At 43.0% G+C, this 24,822-nt stretch overlaps 1 protein-coding gene across 1 annotated transcript in view; it reads right to left on the bottom strand.

Moving 5' to 3' along the window:
- The window catches only part of LOC115156096 (kalirin), a 288,273-nt gene that overhangs the window by 152,092 nt on the left and 111,359 nt on the right, over positions 1-24,822 (bottom strand). The window contains exons 4-9 of the mRNA XM_029703397.1: positions 18,122-18,314; positions 16,172-16,684; positions 8,567-8,689; positions 4,878-5,069; positions 4,113-4,244; positions 2,173-2,403 (exon numbers count right to left, since the gene is read on the bottom strand). Coding sequence (XP_029559257.1) covers positions 2,173-2,403; positions 4,113-4,244; positions 4,878-5,069; positions 8,567-8,689; positions 16,172-16,684; positions 18,122-18,314 — 1,384 coding nt within the window. The remainder of the gene's footprint in view (positions 1-2,172; positions 2,404-4,112; positions 4,245-4,877; positions 5,070-8,566; positions 8,690-16,171; positions 16,685-18,121; positions 18,315-24,822) is intronic.

Raw genomic sequence — 24,822 nt, 5'->3', positions numbered from 1 at the left:
GGTGTCCCAACGTCGGTCTCCATATCGTAGTTTCATCAGGGTGTCCCCACGTCGGCCTCTATATCGTAGGTTCATCAGGGTGTCCCCACGTCGGCCTCCATATCATAGTTTCATCAGGGTGTCCCCACATCGGCCTCTATATCGTAGTTTCATCAGGGTGTCCCCACGTCGGCCTCTATATCGTAGGTTCATCAGGGTGTCCCCACGTCGGCCTCTATATCGTAGGTTCATCAGGGTGTCCCCACGTCGGCCTCCATATCGTAGTTTCATCAGGGTGTCCCCACGTCGGCCTCTATATCGTAGGTTCATCAGGGTGTCCCCACGTCGGCCTCCATATCGTAGTTTCATCAGGGTGTCCCCACGTCGGACTCCATATCGTAGTTTCATCAGGGTGTCCCCACGTCGGCCTCCATATCGTAGTTTCATCAGGGTGTCCCCACGTCGGCCTCCATATCGTAGTTTCATCAGGATGTCCCCACGTCGGCCTCTATATCGTAGTTTCATCAGGGGTTCCACACGTCGGCCTCCATATCGTAGTTTCATCAGGGTGTCCCCACGTCGGCCTCCATATCGTAGTTTCATCAGGGTGTCCCCACGTCGGCCTCTATATCGTAGTTTCATCAGGGTGTCCCCACGTCGGCCTATATATCGTAGTTTCATCTTGGTGTCCCCACGTCGGCCTCTAAATCCTATTTTCATCAGGGTGTCCCCACGTCGGCCTCTATATCGTAGTTTAATCAGGGTGCCCCCAGGTTGGACTCTATATCGTAGTTTAATCAGGCTGCCCCCAGGTTGGACTCTATATCGTAGTTTCGTCAGGCTGCCCCCACGTCGCCCTCTATATCGTCGTCTTTTCCTCTTCCGAGTGTCGAGTAGAATTCATCATCCAAATCGAGATTAGTGATCGCTGTTCTAACTCCAGAAGCTCTTTGCCGTCATAGGAAACAATGGTGGAAACATTATGTACAAAAAAACTTAAGATCAGTGCAAAAAAACACAAAATAGCAGAATTGGTCAGGAGCCCGTAAAATGGCCCCTATACTGTACATGCCAGCGCCATTCTGTATAGGCCCCGGTCAAAAGTAGTGCAGTAAATAGGGAATAGGGTGCCATTTGGGACGCACTCCCAGACTGCAGCTCATCCTTCTCCAAAATGGCCAACGCAAGGGATACTAACTGTCCACCTGAGTACGTTTCCAGACGAGAAATATTAGAGTAAAAATTCCGCTCATGAAAAATAATTCCCCTTAACTGTTGAAAATCTCCTCTTTCTTCACGCTGCTCATTTGAAATACGGACTCCTTTTTCAAACCCGGAGTCAACACAGAGCCATATGAGTTATGAGATGTAAATTCATATTTTGCTGCAGCATCAGGGCAAGGAACTGTGTTCTCTAAAATGGGCTCAACCAAAACAATAAATGGCTCATGTTCTACAGTGCAGATTGACACCATGACCTACTAACCTCATACTGTTACTAAACTAGTGTGCCATAAAGCATTTCTATAGGCTACATCTGAGTCCTTACAACTCCCACAGCCCTGACAAGTGACTGAAGAGGCGGTGCACCAAAATATGATTCAAGATGCAGCATTTCATTTACACTGTGTCGTCATGTTCAGTTTGCTATTCACAATACAGTTAGTGATGTACAGTCGGGGGCCGAGCACTGGCCATCTTACCGTTTCCTGTTGGATGGATGGCCTGTGTGGGTTTGCCGGGGGATGTGAGCGGAGTGGAGCAAAGTTTGTAACAGTGCTAAAGTTGTCTAGCAACTGTCAAATGGGAGCGCAACAGAGCCAGTTACAACTGAAGTATCTGATGAATAGATTAGAGAAAAAGCTATTTGTTTTTTAACACAGCGGCCACAGCCTATCACCTACTGTAGGTAAGCCCTTGTTTAATAGCCTACGACATGATGCTGAAATGTTACGACAGCCTACTTCAAAACCAAATGGTACATAGTCACAAAAAATAAACGAGAAAAAAAGGAATGGAGAGGCATTTGTTTCCCCCCTGTGAGCGCTGAGCGAATGTTTTGCAGAGCGGGGTTAAAGACGTTGAGCGCCAGAACGGTGTGCAAAGACCAGTCCGAGAGCGATGAGTGGAATTTCCCATGCTCAAATACTCTGGTGTGTGCACGTGTATATAAATGAACACGACGCTAGTTACCTGTTGGACGTCCTGTTGGAACACACAGAGCTGTAGCCTTTGGTGCAGGCGGACCTTGCGGTGCTGCCAGATGCTCTCCAGGCGTCTCTGGTGGTGCAGGACCTCGTGGACCACGTCCAGGATACAGTGGACCGCCTTGGAGTAGTTGGCTGTGGCCGTCAGAGATTCCGAGTTCCCCGGGCTCAATGGTCTCTGGAGGACATCCAGCAGTGCCTTGCCATCCTGACTGACCTTTTGACAGAGAGGGATGCGATATTTATTTATTATATATTTTTTTTAACCTTTATTTAACTAGGCAAGTCAGTTAAGAACACATTCTTATTTACATTGACAGCCTACCTGGGAACAGTGGGTTAATTGCCTTGTTCAGGGGCAGAACAACACATTTTTACCTTGTCAGCTCAGGGATTCGATCCAGCAAACTTTCGGTTACTGGCCCAATGCTCTAACCACTATTAGGAGGATTAGCCTAGCTTTAGCCTAGCAGTTAGAGCATTGGGCCAGTAACCCAAAGGTTGCTAGTTCAAATCCCCAAACTGACAAGTTGAAAAAAAAACCTGTCGATCTGCCCTTGAGCAAAGCACTTTACCCTAATTGCTCCAGGGTCACCGTAAATAATGTCTGATCCCTGGCAGTAACCCCACTATCCAAGGGTGTCTCAGGGGGAGATGGGATATGCAAAAAACACATTTCCATTTCACACTTGTACATGCATTGAAACAGGACAAATATAAGCACCCCCTATTTAACTGTTGATATCTGCAGGGTTGCAACTTTCCCAAAATTCCCAGGTTCTCCATAAATCACATTTGGAGGATTCTTGGATTTCAGGATTTTTTTGAAAACCCGGGAATTTTGAGAATGTCCCAGAATTTTGAAACTCTATGTCTGCATTAGATACAGCATCACTATTAATCTTGAAGCTTGTCATATCAGTCAAATCTTAGTTTCATTATGTGGAAAGAAAAGTTTGAGGAAAATAAGGATTTTGAAAGTCAGTTCCTTGCTAATCGCCTCTGTTCTGTTCTAGCTGCACACGCACCGTCCTAAATTAAGCAAAGGCAAAGCTGTAATTTAATTTCCAGCGGAAATCACTAAATTACATGCACTTTCTTGCGCATTAGGATGAGTATTTCTTCTTCTTCCTTCATCTGTGGCACAATATGTAAGAGAACAGCAAAGCCTTTCTTTTTTTGGTTCAAACCAGAGACGTTTATAGCAACCTTGTCAGAGATGACGCTAAAATAAAACAACCAAGGAGGACAAAAGTCAGTGGAGAGCAGAGTCATCTAGTGAAATGCTACACAAACCACAAACCTATCATCATACAGGATCTTCTGTGGGGAGTAAATCTGACATGGAAGGACAGTGGTCCACATACTGCATAACAGGCCATGTGTCACACATGGTGCAATGCAGATGGATTCAATGTGGCGGGTAAAGGTCATATTTGACATAAATCTGTAGTACAGGGAAACGTTTACATGAAAGAGTTTTGTGTCTGGTACGATCTGATTTAAGGATTTTTTTTCATTTAAGGGCAATATTTCAACGTTAGGTGCAGTGTATATTCATGCTTAGATTGCTTATGATAATGTTAAGATAACTTATGACAGTCTTTTAAAAGCCATCGTATATATCTCATATAAAAGGGGGATTACAATTGTGGTCATTCCCCTTAAAAGCTATGTGGTGGGATCTTAAACTAGCACAGAATGTCACTATAAACCTGAGTTAAGTTAGTGCTCTAACTGGGTAAGTGTCAGGGTTGGGGACAATACCATATCAATTCAGAAAGTAAACCAAATTCCAAATCCAAACGTTCCAATTCCTAATTGAAAAGCATTGAAAATAATTGAAATCTTAGTGTCCTTCCTGAATTGACTGGAATTGAAATGGAATTCACCCCAACCCTGGTTTGTGTTGTGAAGGTGTCTCACCTCGGTGTAGGCCTGGGTCACTTGTTCGTAGAGGGTCTGGTGGTGGTGGATGGCCAGCTCCAGGTCCTGCATATCCGAGGGCAGCCCCCCCTCACTACACATCTTACACCAGGCCTCCACCCCAGCCAGGAACTGTATGAACACAGGCCAAAGAGACACATTCACACAACAGAACAGGGACAGATAGATCAATCAACAGAGCCCTGGGATAAATTTAACTGACAGAGGCCGGCAGGGAGGGAGGAAGGGAGGTAGGGAAGCATGGAGGGAGGAAGGGGGGTAGGGAAGCATGGAGGGAGGAAGGGGGGTAGGGAAGCAGGGAGGGAGGGAAGTAGGCAGACCGTCTTTACGAGAGGCTGAGGAAACCCTGGACCCCGCCTGCCTGCCTGGCTCTCTGTAAAGCAGCATAGTCTACAACCGACAGGCACACCTGTAGCCCCAAACAATCTGCATCATAGCAGCTGCTGCCAAGGCAACGCAGGTCTATCTTAACGACCTCTACACAGCAACAGGCAACAGCCAGAGAAATACAGGACAACACTGACACTACAATCTCTCTCAGACGGCCTGTGTGCTTGAAGGATGGTCAAAGCGTTGATGCAACGCTTGAATTGTCATGCAAATCCCCCGTTGACGTCAGTACATGTTTTACACAAATGTCTGAGCTGCGTGCTCAGACTTCAAGTTAGGTAGAATTCAGAGCTATTTGACTGAGTGACAACAGTTTGAGGGTTGCAGCCTGTAGGCCTACTGTCTACTGCCAACCTGTTCCGACTTCTGGTGGAAGACGGCCGACATGGCCAGGATGGTGCTGCGTTCATCCAGGGCGGCGGCGAAGCTCTTCCACTCCTGGTCCAGCTGGGCCGAGATCTGTTTGATCTGCTGCGAGGCGTAGTGGCCCGCCTCCGACAGGCGCGACGCCACCGACATGATCCGGTTGATGTTCACATAGGCATTCTGCACCGAGGGAGGGACACACATAGAGAAGACATCATTTATTATGGGAAGAGATCCAGGGTCTATATTAGGGGTATTCAACTTGTACCCGATGAGGTCCGGAGCTGGTTTTCTATTCTACCTGATAATGAATTGCACCCACCTGGGTCTCTGTGGCGTGTCTAGCTATACCTACCAATGTAGTATCGCTTATTAGCTAAACATTCAATGCTACAGAGATACTGTATGACCTGAAAGCCAGTCCGGCATGAAATTATGGTGTAGAGCTTAGCGACAACAAGCGTGACAGAATTCTGCAGCTTTGACTGAATCGCTCGCTCTCTGGCAGGCCACCCCTGATGTCTTTGACACTCCCACACACACACACAAACACACACACACACACACACACACACACACACACACACACACACACACACGTACATCCTCTGTGCTGCCATCTGGCTCTGTAGTCCACAAAACCCACCCATCCATCCCTCCACTATCGGAGTTTAATCATCTCTGGCCGCTTTAGGCCCAACCATTTATCAGCTTCATATGATGCACCCACCGTGGGCTTTATTTACCGCTAACCTGATTAGAACTGCTAATGAAGGCATCAAAACAAACAGCTCGTTGGTTAAAGCAGGGCTGAGTGAACTACGTTCAGACATGGTAGCTACATGCTGAACACGCTGAGCCAAGACTCACGTCAAAACATAATAACAGCATGGTTTAGGAGTCTGTATGAGCAGAGAGAGGGGGAGAGCGAGAGAGAGAGAGAGAGAGAGAGAGTGGGGGGAGCAAGAGCGAGAGAGAGAGAGAAAGAGAGTGGGGGGAACAAGAGAGAGAGTGTGGGGGGAGCGAGAGAGAGGGAGAAAGAGAGAGAGAGAGAGAGAGAGAGAGAGAGAGAGAGAGAGAGAGAGTGGTGGGGAGCAAGAGAGAGAGAAAGAGAGTGGGGGGGAACAAGAGGGAGTGTGGGGGGAGAGGGAGAAAGAGAGAGAGAGACAGAGACAGAGAGAGAGAGAGAGAGACAGAGAGAGAGAGAGAGTGGTTCTTCAGTGAGAGCCAAGCTGCCTCTGAGTGGGGAGGTTTTTATTGTAAAAAATACAATAAAACATCACACATTGAGAATCAAGGCTGGAAATGGCAATAGAAGGCTAGAATGGGACCAAAAACCAAAAATATAGAAGTATTGAAAAATATACTGTGTCTGTATAATGTATTTAGTATGTATAAGCTGGAAGTAGAAGCGTTGTTGTCCATTAGTTTACTCCAATTAGGGAAGGGGTGTTAGGGTTAGGGGAAAATATATATATATATATTGACAAATGATGCAGACAATTACACTGATGGAAGGCACAATCTATCAACAATATTAAAGCTGATCTACCCCCCTAAATGCTAGGACTTTCCATGCCATTCAAATGTGCATGTGCGTGTGGTGTGTTTGGTACATACAGTGCTGCGAAAAATGATTAGCAACCCTTTCTGATTGTCTCTGTTTTTGCATATTTTTTTTATACTGAATATTATCAGAACCTAATATTAGATAAAGGAAACCTGAGTTTACAAATAACCAAAAAATGGACACTTATTTCATGAATTTAACTAACAAAGTTATGCAACACCCAATTCCCCTGTGTGAAAAAGAAAGTCATTGACATGGGTCCCATTATGCCTGGTGGAACACAAACACCGGATTCTACAGTAAGAACCTCATACCAACGGTAAAGCATGGTGGTGGTAGTGTGATGGTTTGGGGATGCTTTTCTGCCTCAGGACCTGGACAACTAAAAAGCAACACATTTGAAGTTTTGAAATGGCCTAGTCAAAGTCCAGACCTAATCCCAATTGAGACATTGTGCCAGGACTTGAAATTAGCAGTTCATGCTTGAAAACCCACAAATGTCGCTGAGTTAAAGTATTTCTGCATGGAAGAACGGGCCAAAATTCCTCCACAGCAACGCGAGAGATCTGATCAGGAAGCGTTTGGTTGGAGTCTTTGCAGCTAAAGGTGGCAGAAGCAGTTATTGAGTGTAAGGGTGCAATTACTTTTTCACAGAGGGGCATTGGGTGTTGCATACTGTAACTTTGTTTATTTAATAAATTAAATAAGTATGTAATTGTCATGTTATTTGTTCACCTTTATCTAATATTAGGTTTTGGTTGAAGATCCGATAACATTCAGTATCAAACATATGGAAAAGTAGAGAAAATTAGAAGGGGGGCAAATACTTTTTCGCAGCACTGTATGTGGCTTGATTTCTTATCCAAATAGCATCAAACATGTCTTCATTCTGTCAGAGCAAAACTGCAGTAGAGGCCATTCCCTATTCTAATGTGTATCTCAAAAGGCACAATATTCCCTATTTAGTGCACTACTTATGACCAGGGATATGTAGGGAATAGGGCGCCATTTGGGAACCATCCTAACAATAATTTGAATGGCAGTGTAACTGGTGAGTAGGACCAGAGGAAATCAAATCAACATTGAGGAAGTAGCGTGCTATTTCAGTAGAGCGGTGCTAATCTGAACGTGTGTGTTCATATGTAAAACGGACTTCAGTGCTCCATCGCCAGTGGCCTGCACTACATCATTGGTAGCTGTACGAGCACGTTTCTTTCACAACCCTATTTGAAATACTAATACAGTAACTAAAAGGCTTTTTGACTCGCTCCTCAAACATCGACCAGTCTGTCTTTCAATAATTCCGCTTTTACTCCGCTCATACAAAGTGAAATCACTGAGCCATGACTCAAAGAGTATTGATGTCATCCATATTATTAGATCCCCCATCCCCATACACTGCAGAAAGTCCTCACACACAACATAGTCCTCACACACAACATAGTCCTCACACACCCCACAGTCCTCACACACCCCATAGTCGTCACACACCCCATAGTCCTCACACACCACATAGTCCTCACACACCCCATAGTCCTCACACACCACATAGTCCCCACACACCACATAGTCCCCACACACCACATAGTCCCCACACACCCCATAGTCCTCACACACTACGTAGTCCTCACACACCCCATAGTCCTCACACACCCCATAGTCTCCACACACCCCATAGTCCCCACACACCCCATAGTCCCCACACACCACATAGTCCCCACACACCATATAGTCCCCACACACCATATAGTCCCCACACACCACAGTCCTCTGACACCATAGTCGCTACACCCCATTTAGTCCTCACACACCCCATATAGTCCTCACACACCCCATATAGTCCTCACACACCCCATATAGTCCTCACACACCCCATATAGTCCCCACACACCACATAGTCCTCACACACCACGTAGTCCTCACACACCACGTAGTCCTCACACACCACGTAGTCCTCACACACCACGTAGTCCTCACACACCACATAGTCCTCACACACCACATAGTCCTCACACACCACATAGTCCTCACACACCACGTAGTCCTCACACACTACGTAGTCCTCACACACTACGTAGTCCTCACACACTACGTAGTCCTCACGTACCATAGAATTCATGGCAAAGTGATTGTGCTGCGTCTGGAGGTCCACGGCGTGTTGGTAGCTGACTCCGATCTCTGTGTGGCTCTGCAGGAACACTTCCTTATTGTGACTGATCCAGTCAAACATCTATGGTGGGAACAAACACAGATACATAAGGTTAGGTAAGGTTGCTGGTTGGGTTACTGGTCCTGTGTGGCTCAGTTGTTAGGGAATGGCGCTTTTGGGTTCGATTCCCGCTGGGCCCACCCATACAGAAATGAATGCACGGCTTGCACGCATATAAATAGCATAATATATATATATATAATCAATTAATCATAATGATTATTAGACATTCCCATTGATAGTTTAGCTGTTGTAACTCATCATGGCACAGCAGATAGACATTTCATTTTCGGGTGTATTGGACCGGATCAAGAGAGAGGAAAGACACAGCAAATAGCAGAGGGCTGGACTGGAACCCATGCTTCAGCAGTATATGTGATCCAGAGGCAGCGGTTTAGACCACTAGACCATCCTAGGACACGGAAGATAAACATTCAGTGCATTACATGCTACTGTAGTCCTCTCTCTGGTGTTAATTATACACTAATGATTGGATTTAACTAAAAGCAAGTCATTGGGAGTATTGCCATCACTCTTTATTAAAATCCTGCACAGTACACTCAAGTATATGGTCAAAAATTAAATAACAGTGGCGTGACAAGCATGATTATAGGGTCACATTAGGACAGCCCTCTAGGCCAGCAGCTTTACACCCCCGCTCTGAAGAGCCTGCGACATTAGAATACATTTAATCAGGTTTGATTGAGCTGTTAATTAAACATTGGCGCTAGTGTGACCTCTCAGCGCTGCCTTCCAACGTAAGTCCTTATAAAATGAATGAGTTGTCTGATGTGTTTGTACTGATATAACAGATTACGGAGCAGGTGTTGCTATAGACAATTTGCTCCGATTTAGACGTTTTTTTTAATGAATAGTGCTAAGGTAATTATTATCCTACTAAACCATGATCAATTGCAGTAAAAAGTTACAATGGCTTTTCTTTCAATATGCAATAACTTTAGCAAATAGAATGAGAAAAGCAGAAAAGTGACTAGGAAAAAGTGGTCGTCCATATATTTTGGTTTTGAATCATATTTCTTACCCTCAAAGTAGGGTTTGATTTAATCAACTTTATTGTCAAAAGACCATATGATTGAAACGATACTTATAAAAATCCCTAACTTGTCATGCTTATTAAATTACATCTTGACAGCTTAATCTAATAATTTACTAATCAAACGGAGAGAAGCTGGCTAAAGAATAATTAGCTCAATGACTGTTTGCTTTTTTTGGGGGGGGGGGACAAATTCTGTCTCATTGCAGTTGCTGATAAATGACTCCCTATCGTGTTCACTTGAAGATGAGGAACTGTTTGCACAACAAGTTTGCTTTTCCTGCAGTGCAAGAAAATTCTCGGCAACAAAAGAGCGTTCAAAAGAGTGATCCTACAGCTGTATATCATTATCCTAAATGAACAACAACTTCTTCCTTATCATAAACCTAAAATGTACTCTGTAAAAATGATATTCCTTGAAAGAAATATATTGATTGCATCAAAGAGGTATTTTTTTCTCCACGGAGAACAACATTGATTTTAATCTATAACTCTCCTGACTAAAACCCACGTGAGATTTTTTCCATCATATGGCATTGATCATTACCAGTGCATGATGGGAGAGGAAGACGGCGGCGTGGAGGCCAGGCGAGAGGAGCAGTAATTGTTCATTTTGACTGGGTCCCAAATGGCACCAGAATCCTTATAGGTCTTATCACCAGTAGCAGTGCGTGGGTAAAATCACAGGGGAAGCCATGCCAGGGGGGGAAAAATCCATATTACAACCTATGTGTTGTGATAATTGCGTTGTTTGCTCTATAACCTGTTAATTCAATCATATGCTTTGACACCTAAGGCCGAGACAAAAAGAAGACACAGAACCAGAGAGCAACATCTATCTGGTGAAGTCCACAAAACATATTGCATGTAACAAACAGTTACATAACCTACAGCATGGTCAAGCAAGTTAATGTTTCCATTTTTGGATTGCTAAACAACTATTGATTTAGAAACACGGATAGTTAGTGCAATTCACAAAGAAAACTGCCTCCACTATTTCAACGTCAGTATTTCAACATCATCTAATCATCTATGCAGTGACAACTAAAAGATACCAAAAACTATGTAGTCCAATAAATGTAATCTAAATATGATGTGGCTGTCCATGGTACTGATTTCTGTGTGTATGCCCGTGTGCGTGCTTGCAAGTAGAAAAAAAAACATGTTCACTCACCCTACTTGTAGAGAAACGCCAATGGCATCCTCCTCTTTCATGTTGCCTAAACCGTCTATGACTCTGTCACACTCTTTAAATTGTTGTTATCCTAAGCTACCAGGCTAAAATGTTTGCTCGCTAGCCTAACTTCCTTTCATGGGCAACAATGCGCCAGGCCAACTAGTTAACATTAGCCTACTACATCTAGCTGCATGTTGAACAGGCTAGGGGCACAATGTATGAATTTATGGTTGGATCAGAATCGGTGTTAAAATAATTGGCCTATTTGAGCTAGCTAGCTAACCACCGGAGGACAACAATGCAACGACATGCAACAATTCAATGATGTTTGGTGAGAAGCCAAATCCAAACTGGCTTCCCCTGACACTTTTTTTTGGTGCGCCAGGACCATTAACAGCTGAGCTCACTCAGTTTAGCTCAATGCTGATTGGCTAGTATTTTATTACTTTTTTATCAAGGGAGGCCAAATGCTCCTGCGAATTGAAGGAAATGTATGAAACACAGAGAGACCAAAGTTACATTATTTTGTATGTTTTTTTCTTGGTTACATTTTTGGGGAAGTGTAACAGTGTAGGTTTCGTCCCTCTCTTCGCCCCAACCCGGGCTCGAACCAGGGACCCTTGCACACGTCAACAACTGACACCCACGAAGCATCGTTACCCATCGCGCCACAAAAGCCGCGTTGCAAGGGGAAACCCTACTTCAAGTCTCAGAGCGAGTGACGTCACTGATTGAAACGCTATTAGCGCGCACCACCGCTAACTAACTAGCCATTTCACATCGGTTACACAAGCATGGCTTCCCTTGGCATGAATATGCACCATTGCTTATCAATAAAACGTCATAATATGATGGAGCGTGGTGCCTAATTCGATTTGGCTGCTGGGGGGTAAGGAGACCCCCAGCTGCGCTAAAACCATTGACAACTACCTGACGTTTTCAAGGAATTGTTAAACAGTGGGGAACCGTCAGCGCCTTCTAGGCCTTTGAAAAAAACATTTTCATTTCTATTTCATCTTTACAATAATTATAATAATTGTCTGATTTAATCTCTTCGGTTTGTGTTGGAAAGAGAAGGGTTATTACTGAATAGAACAAATCATTTTCTTCCGTGGTCTCTGGGTAGAAAAATCTAGCAAGCTCAGCCAGCCATTGGCTAGGCCTTCAGAAGCTGGACAGAAGGCCTCTGCCGTTCAACTGTATTAGAGCGGAATTTTGGAGTGACAGTGGAATGAACCAATCACATTTTGACCTCAGTGGAATTCATAATACAACAAACATTTAATAATAATAATTCATAATACAGAATAGGAGGGTAATAAACAGCCAATAGAGTAGGTGGCGGTAATACACTAATAGGTTGTAGTCTGCCATAAAACCTAGGAGAGCGCAAGGGAGCGCAAGAGAAGCAGCTGTTATCAACTTCAAGGTGGATGATGTTGCTAATTTGTTAGCATCACTCTTTTCGAGATTAACTTTCAAACTTTGTTTACAAATGATCATAATCTGGTGAGTGGCACAATTGTTTTTGTTGTAGCTCGCTTGCTGTTAGCTATATCTTGGAAAATAATGACTGTGAAACATTGCATTTAAACTTGAGATCACCGGTCAGTTTTCATGAACGTGATTTTTTACAAATTTGCAATGGGAAGTAATAGCTAGTTTGTTAATTTCATTTTGGACATGAAATGGTTGTGCTTTTGTATTGGTATGATTTCATGGGGCCCACTGGAGTGAATGGGCTGCTTATTCTTTAACATTATTTGATGCTGTGTGTGACTGCTGTGTGTGTCACCTGTCTGTCAGCCGTGTCTATGTGTTTGACAAAAACTGGCTCTCCTTAAACACCACGGTATTACGGTCGCGGTACGTTCAGCAACATGAGCGTTTCACCTTTGATTTGACACTGTTGTTGTCGCTATTGGTGATAGTGTGAAAGTGGCGTTGGTGCCATAAGTTGTGTAAACAGTGCATTATTTGATGCTGTGTGTCATGTTGTGCCCATGGTGGTTCTGTCTCCGTGTGTGCGGCAGCCTGAAGCGCGGCCAGGCCTGTTCGATTCATTCATAATGTCATCAAAAAGTATTGCTCCTCCTTCACCTGAATTAGAATGGTCTGACTACTGACTACAGAAGATATGTCGGGCGCATTAAGTGATGCAATGTTTTCTGTCATTATTTTGTTTGATACAATATGTTGGAAGATTTTTGGTCCCTCTGAAGGTCTAGGTCCTACAGTCACGGGTCACCACTGTAAATACATGTTATAACTATTTGGTTTAATATCATCACCTCTTGATGAACATAGTCAGAGCTATACATTTCCGATTATTCCAACATTTAGCTCTATCATCAGAGTTATACAACAAGTAACTACATACTTTTCATGATCAGTAAACATTAATTGATCATATATTTTCAGATACGTAGGGTAGACTATCCATTTGGCATGTAGCTAGCTAGCTAAGCAAACAACGTGTCGTTTAGCTTGCTTCACCAGAGATTAGGCTTTTGGAAAGTGCTTGGCGTTGGCAAGTCCTCGTCCTTGTAAAGTAGTCAGTCTGACTGCTGTCATCACCACTATAGATGGCAAGCAAATACCATCTAGTTTATCCCCTGAAAGTTAACGCGTTAACTAGCCATATTGACGTAATCTGTTATTAGCTAGCTAGCTAGCCAATTTGACATGGTCCATCAGTCAGTGTAGTCTATCATGACTGTCAGCAGCAATCAGGATTAAACACGCTTAAAAACAATGCTGAAAAGGGGATAATGTTAGCTAACTTCACTAGGTAGGCCTACGTTGGTTGGAAAAAAGTACATTAGGTCTACTTATCACTCAGTTTAGCCAACTGTACAAAGTTTCTACTGGTAGCTTGTCAAGCAGAGCCCACAAAGGATGGGTAATTGACCTAAACCACTCATACTTGAGTTCCCTTTAATTTTATGATGGCCAATATTGAGAGAGATCATGAGGCTACCCTCACGTATCAGAAATGACATCATCAATTGATGTTTACTGATCATGAAAAGCATGTAGTTATTTGCTGCTAAATTGTTTCGCAAGGAATAATCAAACATTTTTTAGTTCTGACTATGCTGATAATATTACAACCAAAGTTAACATTTATTTAACAATCCCTTAAAAACTGCACTCAGGTATTAATGGTTTTAGTGGAGTTTTGGTTCTTCTAGCCCCCCCAGTAGTCAAATGAAACGCTCTGCACCTTATTGTGACGTTTTACTGATAAAATAAGTCCCCTATGTAGGGAATAGGGTGCCATTTGGGGTGCAAGCCAAAAAGAGCACATGAGGTCATTATGGAGGACCTCCTCAGGAGGACAAAGTAAACATGTCTATCCTCCCCTCTATCCTCCCATCTGTCTGTTATTGTTCCCTTTGATCTTGATCCACCCAGATCTGTAGTGTCTTTACTGGGGTTGCACACTGACAATTTCATTTCATTGTTAAAAAAGAATACCCTTATTAATGCTTGAGCTTCAAAGGTGCCCTGTTATAATGTGCTCAGTGTTTACAATCACTGTTCAAATGGCTGGAGTGCAGGTGTGCAACCACAAACGCTACTATGACTGTCCAAGTGCTCGGTCAGATACGAATGTAAATAGTCTTATGGAATCTGAGCTTAGCTATCCTGTTAGACTGTGCGTTGTGTAACACATTGTTAGTGCCGTGTTAGTAACCAATCACAGACCAATTGGAGAGGACGCATGGAGGGACAGACAGAGTATGTGTGCCAGGCCTTGATTGGCATTGTCCCCAGGGAAATTAATCTTTATCTGGGCCTGGCCTAATCATCAGAGGCACCATGGGGCTCCACTGTCATTAGAAAAGGGACTGACTGCACTTATCCAAATGAAGGCCTTTGTCTAGAATCCAGCAGGCATTGGCCTACTACTTCATCATTGTAGGGTATATTGGGGGGAGTGTGGGCTTGAAGGCTTGGAGGGAACATTGCATGGTTAGGCGAATGCTATTTTTCTTCCTTTCTCTCTGTATACACTAGCTGTGTGGCCATTTTACTGTAGTTTATTTGTTTTAGTTCATTTGTCAGGTTGCATTGAGAAACGGCAGATGACTTGGCAATGTAAAACATTGTTTTGAAAGTGTGATTATCATTGTCATCTAAATACAACCACCTTTTCTTGCAGGCTCACCTGTGTCTCTGACCTTGCCAGAGTTATATAGGTCCTAACACGAGGTCATATTGTTGTTGTGTTATTCCTAATGAGTTTTGGGGTATTTAGGCAACATGAGGTTTTCCTTTAAAAACAAAAAAATGACCTAAAAAAATTATTATGAAATTATTACATATACCTTTGGATTCATCTGGACAACATTACTGCCATTGTCAAGGGAGATGTGTGCGTAGAGGAGAATAAATAGTTTTTAATACACACTTAAAAATACCTCACAAATTGGAAAAGTGGGCAAAATACATGTTTATTCCCTAAAATAGCATCTCGGGAATGAGGTACTGAACTGTTCTGTTTTTTCAAAATCTTGTAAAAGCACATATCCTTCTAAAAGCACAGGCTGTTATTATATCCCATTTAATATGCATTTCAAATAAATAAACAAAATGCCAGCGTTTATGTATTCAGGCCCTCCATATAAACAGAGAAAGTCTGTGTCCCAAATGTCACCCTATCTGTACACTTTTGACCAGGGCCCAGAGGGCTCTGGTCAAAAGTATTGCACTATATATAGTAGGGGATTGAGGGCCATTTGGGATGCACCCTAGACCTCAAATAACATCTAGCCCAAAGTTTGTTAATCGCTGTCATACTGAGGACTTTCACAATGTGTCTCTAGGATAAATATTTGTATCCAAGGTTCAGGGATATTTATATGCGAAAAACCTCTCAATCAGTTTGCAACCTTTTAATATACATTCCATGTAAACATTTGTCTGCCTTACTGTACACAAGGCACACGTTTGGCAATTAGAATGGTCTTACTAGGTAAACGCCCTGCATATTATATTATGAACATCAAATCACCAGTGTATTTAATGTACTGTGGGTTCATTTTTGTTATTCTGTTAGCAGAGATCATTGGTATCATCTATATCATGTTGTCTGATCTATGTTTTGTTAGTAATTTTACTTAGAGTTGCACGTTTTTAACCACGAGTTAAAGACAAAAGTCCCTAAAATATTTCAACGGACATAAAGATTTTTCAATTCAGAGATCAACTCAGCAGAAATTGTTTTATTGTGAATGTTTCTAGACCTCTGAGCTTGGTCACTCACCTTCTCTGCATCCTGCTCAAAGAGGCGGAGCTGGAAACACTGGTCCAGCTTGAGCTTGCGGACGTGCCACATCTGGTGCAGGTGCTGTCTGGTGGAGTGCAGCTTGTCCAGCAGGCTGGCGATCTTAGGCACCACGCTCTGGAAGTCAGCGCTACCCGAGATGCAGTTCCTCCCGGAAAACCCGTCACTAGATCGGATACACTGAAGCAGCCTCTGGCCCTCCCTGTCCAGCTCCTCCACGGGAGCCTTCATCACCTTCTTCTTGAGCTGTGTGTGCTCGTCAATGAGCCGCCGGGAGCCCTCCACGTCCACCGGGAACTCCTTCTTGGCCAGCAGCTCCTGAAGGTCCTCCAGGCGGGAGAGGAGGTGCACAGCCGAGCCCATGAACTCCTCCAGGGCCACGCGAAGATCCATCCACTCCTCGTGGTTGTACTCCAGAGAGCCCTCAAAGTCGTCTGTGAGCTGGGACGGGTCCACCAACTTAGTCAGGCCCTCCACTGACACCATGCTAGTCTGTCAAATTAAATCCAAATCAAATCAAGTGTTATTTGTCACCTGCTTCGTAAACAACAGGTGTAGACAAACAGGGAAATGCTGACTTACGGGGGCCCTTCCCAACAATGCAGAGAGAAAAACAGAAAAATAATAGAAAGATAACACAAGGAATAAATACACAATGAGCAACAATAACTTGGCTATATACAAGGGGTACCAGTACCGAGTCGATGTGCAGGGGTACGAGATCATTGAGGTAGATATGTACATATAGGTAGGGGTAAAGTGATAATAAACATTAGCAGCAGCATATGTGGTGAGTCAAAAGAGTTAGTGCAAAGGGGAGTCAATGCAGATAGTCTGGGTTGCTATTTGGTTAACTATTTAGCAGTCTTATGGCTTGGGGGTAGAAGCTGTTCAGGGTCCATTTGGTTCCACGCTTGGTGCATCAGTACCGCTTGCCGTGCGGTAGCAGAGAGAACAGTCTATGACTTGGGTAGCTGGAGTCTTTGACAATTTTTAGGGTCTTCCTCTGACACCGCCTGGTATAGAGGTCCTGGATGTCAGGAAGCTCGGCCCCAGCGATGTACTACGCCGTACGAACTACCCTCTGTAGTGCCTTGTGGTCAGATACCAAGCAGTTGCCATACCAAGCGGTGATGCAGCCAGTCAAGATGCTCTCAATGGTGCAGCTGTAGAACTTTTGGAGGATCTGAGGGCCCATGCCAAATCTTTTCAGCCTACTGAAAATAATGTGCAACTGTGTTGGCGTGTGTGACCCATGTTAATTCCTTAGTGATGTGGACACTGAGGAACTTGAAGCTCTCGACCCGCTCAACAGCACGCAATCAAGAGGTTTGCATGATGTTACCCCAGCCAAAAGATATACAGGCTTCATTGGACGCATCCCAAATGGCACCCTATTCCCTATATAGAGCACTACTTTTGACCAGAGGCATACAGGGACAAGGGTGCCATTTGGAATGCAGAAATTCTGTTTCTCATTAGCACTACAGTTCACTGTGGAGGGTAGGAATGAGAAAGGACTGAGGGGTGTAAGCTTAACCTCACACTACCTAGCACACTACTCATGGCTGACTTCTGTACAGCATTACATGCAGAGAATATGGGAAAATCGTGGGGGGGGATAATCATTCTTCGCATTCTTTTCTCACCAGTTCCTTTGAAAACACGGCTCTGTGCTCCCTGTCCATTTTAGAGACAAACCAAAATGAACAACTGTTGTCAAGTAGTGCTTATAGCCCTGTGATAACATCACAATAAAATATTTGCTATTCAACTCCGGATGAAATACATAATCACCGTAATCAAAACAGACATGCTGACTAGAGAAAATGCCTGTACTAGAGAAATATAAAATATTTTAACAGTTGGCAACCAGACATGCCAACTAAAACAAGGCTCAGTTGTTGCCCAATCTGAGCTCTCCCTTACCTCAAAAGTGAACTTGGCACTGCCAAAGTTGGTTTTCTGCTTCTGCCAGAAGTTGTCCGGTTTGATGATGAGCGCCACGCAGATCTCAGCAGAGAAGGCTTCCTGCAGGGTCTTCAGTAGAGGCTTGATCAGGTCCCACTTGGAACCGCGCATATCAATGATCACTGTGAAGCCCCGCTTGCACACATCCTCACTGGGAGAGATGAGATGAAAGAGCGAAGTGAGAGAGAGAGAGAGAGAGAGAGTGGAGTGAGAGAGAGTGAAGCGAGAGAGAGAGAGAGAGAGAGAGAGAGTGAGGGTGGGAGAGAGAACCAACCGTTAGTATGCAGCATGCCCTACACATCACACCCACTCTAAGGGAGCCTGGGTCGGGCTAGGGGGGCTCTCCACACTATCCTCCAACACGCCCTACTTAATGTCCTTCAGCCAATTTAGATCTGATTTGGTCCCTTGTCTCCCCTGGACTCTGAGCCAACCACGGTGATACTAAAGCCATTACACCACCGGAACTATTTTAACTGCTGTGACTAAATGACAAGAGCTATTCAATTGGACTTGTTTTAAGCTAGCCCCCTGGTTCGACCTTCAGATTGATGATTAGCTCCCACGATTCTAACTCTCTGACAAGCCTGTCATCGACGTTAAGCTCTTTCATTCTGGATTATACAAATAATAGACTATCACACACGTATCTCATTCTCTCCTCCTGGGCATGTCTTCTTTAGATGGAGTAGGCTTATTTGTTGGGATTCTCGTTTAAATTTCAACCCCCCCCCCCCCCCCCCCAATAACGAAAGGCCCCACTTTTCTAACAGGTTATGAGGCTGAAATAATATTAATGGTTTATTCTTAGGTCCCGATGCTTTGAAAGCACTTCACTGTGATTGGAAGATAAAAATAACCTGTAATTGCTTTGGCCCGCCACATGCCCTCCTCCTCAAGCCTCCCCTACTTCTGGAATTAATATGATCCTCTCCACATCATTTTGTACTGGAAGACTGGGGGACAAACAATTGAAAATGTCTGCATCCCAAATGGATCCTTATTCCCTATTTAGTGCAATACTTTTGACCAGGGCCCATAGGACTACATAGGGGATAGGGTGCCATTTGGGATGCACATTTTATTACATGAAGCATCTCCTTCCCCAGAGGTCACCAACCTTTTCTGAGCTGACATTTTTTTTTAAAAACATGACTTAACAAATGTAAGCCTATGCAACATTAATAACCTACTAAAAGCAGTTATGTAGCAATGAGGGTTGTGCAGTAGGCTATAGGCCCAATACATTATTAATGCATATTGGCAATGCTTGAATTGACCTGCCAATGTGGTTCTTCTCAGACCATTTTAAAATTATATTTAAAAACTTGAGGTGTATGATCACAATGGTCCCTTGTTGTATTACTTGAGCATAAATTGCATATTTTACTGGACTGATGGTGCCTGCATCTGATGGTCAGTCTCTCTCAGCAAAAGGAGGGAGAGAGAGAGAGAGAGAGCAGTGGAGAGGCTGCCTCTCACCATCCCTCAGATCTCCTTCCCTCCGCTGAGACGAGACACTGTCTTCCAGCTAGTAGGGTAGGCGGAGTTTGTACCTTCAGACACATAAAATGGTCCAAAATGGGAACACTTCAACTACCCAGCGAGCAGGGTAACTGAATCACCAGCTAGCACATTTGGTTCCTTGGAAGTTGTGGGAAAGTACATTTCTGGTTTCCTATTGGTTTTGGGAATGAAGATCAGCTTTAATATTGCAGCTAGATTTACGTTTCTATCAATATAATTGTTTGCCAAATGTTTAACCCCCCTTTTTATATATATACAGTTGAAGTCTGAGGTTTACATACACCTTCGCCAAATACTTTTAAACTCAGTTTTTCACAATTCTTGACATTTAATCCTAGTAAAAATTCCCTGTCTTAGGTCAGTTAGGATCACCACTTTATTTTAAGAATGTGAAATGTGAGAATAGTAGAGTGATTTATTTCAGCTTTTATTTCTTTCATCACATTCCCAGTGGGTCAGAAGTTTACATACACTCAATTAGTATTTGGTAGCATTTCCTTCAACGTGTTTAACTTGGGTCAAACGTTTCGGGTAGACTTCCACAAGCTTCCCACAATAAGTTGAATTTTGGCCCATTCCTCCTGACAGAGCTGGTGTAACTGAGTCAGGTTTGTAGGCCTCCTTGCTCGCACACACTTTTTCAGTTCTGCCCACAAAAGTTCTATAGGATTGAGGTCAGGGCATTGGATGGCCACTCCAATACCTTGACTCTGTTGTCCTTAAGCCATTTTGCCACAACTTTGGAAGTATGCTTGGGGTCATTGTCCATTTGGAAGACCCATTTGCGACCAAAGCTTTAACTTCCTGACTGATGTCTTGAGAGTTTGCTTCAATATATCCACATCATTTTCTTCCTCATGATGCCAATTATTTTGTGAAGTGCACCAGTCCCTCCTGCAGCAAAGCACCCCCACAACATCATGCTGCCACCCCTGTGCTTTACGGTTGGGATGGTGTTCTTCGGCTTGCAAGAATCCCCCTTTTTCCTCCAAACATAATGATGGTCATTATGGCCAAACAGTTCTATTTTTGTTTCATCAGACCAGAGGACATTTCTCCAAAAAGTACGATCTTTGTCCCCATGTGCAGTTGCAAACCGTAGTCTGGCTTTTCTGTGGCGGTTTTGGAGCAGTGGCTTCTTCCTTACCGAGCGGCCTTTCAGGTTATGTCGGTATAGGACTCGTTTTACTGTGGATATAGATACTTTTGTACCTGTTTTCTCCAGTATCTTCACAAGGTCCTTTGCTGTTGTTCTGGGATTGATTTGCACTTTTCACACCAAACTAAGTTCATCTCTAGGAGACAGAACGCGTCTCCTACCTGAGCAGTATGACGGCTGCGTGGTCCCATGGTGTTTATACTTGCATACTATTGTTTGTACAGATGAACATGGTACCTTCAGGCATTTGGAAATTGCTCCCAAGGATGAACCAGACTTGTGAGGTCTACAATTTTTATTCTGAGGTCTTGGCTGATTTCTTTTGATTTTCCCATGATGTCAAGCAAAGAGGCACTGAGTTTGAAGGTAGGCCTTGAAATACATCCACAGGTACACCTCCAATTGACTCAAATTATGTCAATTGGCCTGTCAGAAGCTTCTAAAGCCATGACATCATTTTCTGCAATTTTCCAAGCTGTTTAAAGGCACAGTCAACTTAGTGTATGTAAACTTCTGACTGGAATTGTGATACAGTGAAATAATCTGTCTCTAAACAATTGTTGGAAAAATTACTTGTGTCATGCACAAAGTAGATGTCCTAACCGACTTGCCAAAACTATAGTTTGTGGATTGGTGTATGTAAATAGTCCGACTTCAAGTGTGTGTGTGTGATATATATATATATATGACACACCCCCCCCCCAACCCTACCCTGATTACAATAAATTAACAGACAACAATACTTCTACTGCTACTTACAGCTATTTTCGCTCACTTGTACGGTACATGCAGTTAAATAATTATACATATATTCCTAATTTCCTCTTTCTGCAAGTGCTAGATTTTCAACCACAGTGGCCAATCCACCATTCCTTCAAGCTCTGTCAAGTTGGTTGTTGATCATTGCTAGACAGCCATTTTCAAGTCCTTCCATAGATTTTCAGGCCAATTTAAGTCAAAACTGTAACTAGGCCACTCAGGAACATTCCATGTCTTCTTGGTAAGCAACAATGGATATTTAACATTTGGTTTTAGGTTATTGTCCTGCTGAAAGGTACATTTGACTCTCAGTGTCTGGTGGAAAGCAGACTAAAGCAGGTTTTCCTCTAGGATTTGGCCTGTGCTTAGCTCCATTCTGATTCTTTTTATCCTCCCTAGTCCTTGCCAATAACAAGCATACACATAAAATGATGCAGCCAACACCGTGCTTGAAAATATGACGTTTTGGAATATTTGTATTCTGTAGAGGCTTCCTTCTTTTCACTCTGTCAATTAGGTTAGCCATTAAACTGTGTAACTGTTTTAAAGTCACCATTGGCGACTGAATTAGGAAGGACGCCTGTTTCTTTGTAGTGAATGGATGTATTGATACACCATCCAAAGAGTAATTAATTAATTAATTAATTAATTAATTAATTAATTAATAACTTCACCATGCTTAAAGGGATATTCAATGTCTGCTTTTGTTTTTACCCATCTACCAATAGGTGCCCTTCTTTGCGAGGCATTGGAAAACCTCCCTGGTCGTTGTGGTTTGAAATTCACTGCTCGACTGAGGGACCTTACAATTATCTGTATGTGTGGGGTGCAAAGATGAGGTACAGTAGTCATTCAAAAATCATGTTAAACACTATAATTTCACAAAGAGTGAGTCCATGCAACTTTTATGTGACTTGTTAAGCACATTTTTACTCCTAAACTTATTTAGGCTTAACATAACAAAGGGGCTGAATCAAGATATTTCCGTTTTTCCGTTTTTATTAAATTGCAAAAATGTATAAAAACATCATTCCACTTTGAGATGATGGGTTATTGTGTGTAGGCCAGTGACACAAAATCTCAATTTAATCAATTTTAAGGCTGTAAAAAACATTTTGGGGGAAAGAGTCAAGGGGTGTGAATACTTTCTGAGGGACCTGTAACAACCATTCCTGGAACTGACAAAAAAAAGTCAGCGATTGAGCATTATTTTAGTAGCAAGTATTTTATATAATAGCTTAAATTGAAACGAATGGATTAGGCTGTCAATTGTTGTTTTCTATATCAGTTCATAGACCCAATGCCAAGGTATTGGGACATTAAAGATCTGTTCACAACTGACTTTAATTTTATGCAACATTGCTGACAAACCTTTTGGCTTTAAGTGAAACTGATAATTTTTTTTTACTTATAGTAATCTTTTTAAGCCATTTATGATTTGTTATGGGTGGCAGGCAGACTAATTCTTTATTTTCTTCTTAGGTAATTATCTCTTCCAATTTTGTGGCAGAACCACGATGAGTTGGTTATAATTTTGTATTTAGCATACACTTCCAACAACCTCTCCCTCAACGTGATCAAGACAAAGGAGATGATTGTGGACTACAGGAAAAGGAGGACCGAGCACGCCCCCATTCTCATCGATTGGGCTGTAGTGGAGCAGGTTGAGAGCTTCAAGTTTCTTGGTGTCCACATCACCAACAAATTAACATGGTCCAAACACACCAAGACAGTCGTGAAGAGGGCACAACAGAACCTATTCCCCCTCAGGAGACTGCAAAGATTTGGCATGGGTCCTCAGATCCTCAAAAGGTTCTACAGCTGCACCATCGAGAGCATCCTTACTGGTTGCATCACTGCCTGGAATGGCAACTGCTCGGCCTCCAACAGCAAGGCAGTACAGAGGGTAGTGCGTACGGCCCAGTACATCACTGGGGCCAAGCTTCCTGCCACCCAGGACCTCTATACCAGGTGGTGTCAGAGGAAGGTCCTAAAAATTGTCAAAGACTCCAGCCACCCTAGTCATAGAATGTTCTCTCTGCTACCGCACGGCAAGCAGTACCGGAGCGCCATGTCTTGGTCCAAGAGGCTTCTAAACAGCTTCTACCCCCAAGCCATAATATTCCTGAACATCTAATCAAATGGCTACTCAGGCTATTTGCATTGCCCCCCCACCCCCTCTTTTATGCCGCTGCTACTCTCTTATTATCTATGCATAGTCACTTTAATAACTCTACCTACATGTACATATTACTTCAATTACCTCGACTAACTGGTGCCCCCGCACATTGACTCTGTACCGGTACCCCCTGTACATAGTTTCGCTATTGTTATTTTACTGCTGCTCTTGAATTATTTGTTCCTTTAATTTCTCATTCTTATTCATATTTTTGAAACTGCATTGTGTGTTATGAGCTTGTAAGTAAGCGTTTCACTGTAAGGTTGTATTCGGCGCATGTGACTAACAACATTTGATTGGATTTGACTGTTGTTAGTTGCCTGAGTGACAAATTTACCGTCCTTGTTTACAATGTCCTTCATAAGTATTATACCGTTCTTTTACATTTATTCCAAGAAAATCGTTTTTTTCTCTATCAGTACATTGGAATTTAGCCATATTATTTGCTCTAATATAAGATCTGCCTTTTCTGGAGGATGAAATTTGAATTGTAGCCAACTCTGTATGACTTCATTGAAAAGGGATGATACTTTAAACAGGGGTCTATTGTCAATACACTCCAAACTCATGTTCATTATATAAATATACTTGTTTAACTTTATCTGGTTTGCCATTTCAAATAAAGTGAAATATTTATTTTTACATGATACGAAAAAGGATTCTCCTGGAGTTGGTAGACCCATGAATAAATATGTAAACTGTGATATCACTAGATAATTAATCAGGGTAATCTTCCCGTAAATGGATAGGTGTTTCCCTCCACGGTTTCAAGATTCTATTTTGCTAAGTTTTCTATCCAAGCTAATAGTTGCAAGAACGCTAAACTTTTCTGGGATGCGTACACCAAACACGTCAACTTCACCATCCGCCCCTTTTAAATCGGGAGACCACATGGTCATTTAACATTTGTGCTTTTAGAGACCCAATCCATAATATAGTACACGTATCATAAGTGTTTTAGTCCAGAAAAATATCCAGTTACTCAATGAGGCCCTTCAAGGTTGAAGATTGAGGACTCAAGAGAGAACTTGAATC

Source organism: Salmo trutta, chromosome 20, assembly GCF_901001165.1.
Source record: "Salmo trutta chromosome 20, fSalTru1.1, whole genome shotgun sequence".
NCBI classification, from domain to species: domain Eukaryota; kingdom Metazoa; phylum Chordata; class Actinopteri; order Salmoniformes; family Salmonidae; genus Salmo; species Salmo trutta.
Note: the sequence above shows the minus strand (reverse complement) of the source record. Positions and strands in the feature narration are given on the sequence as shown.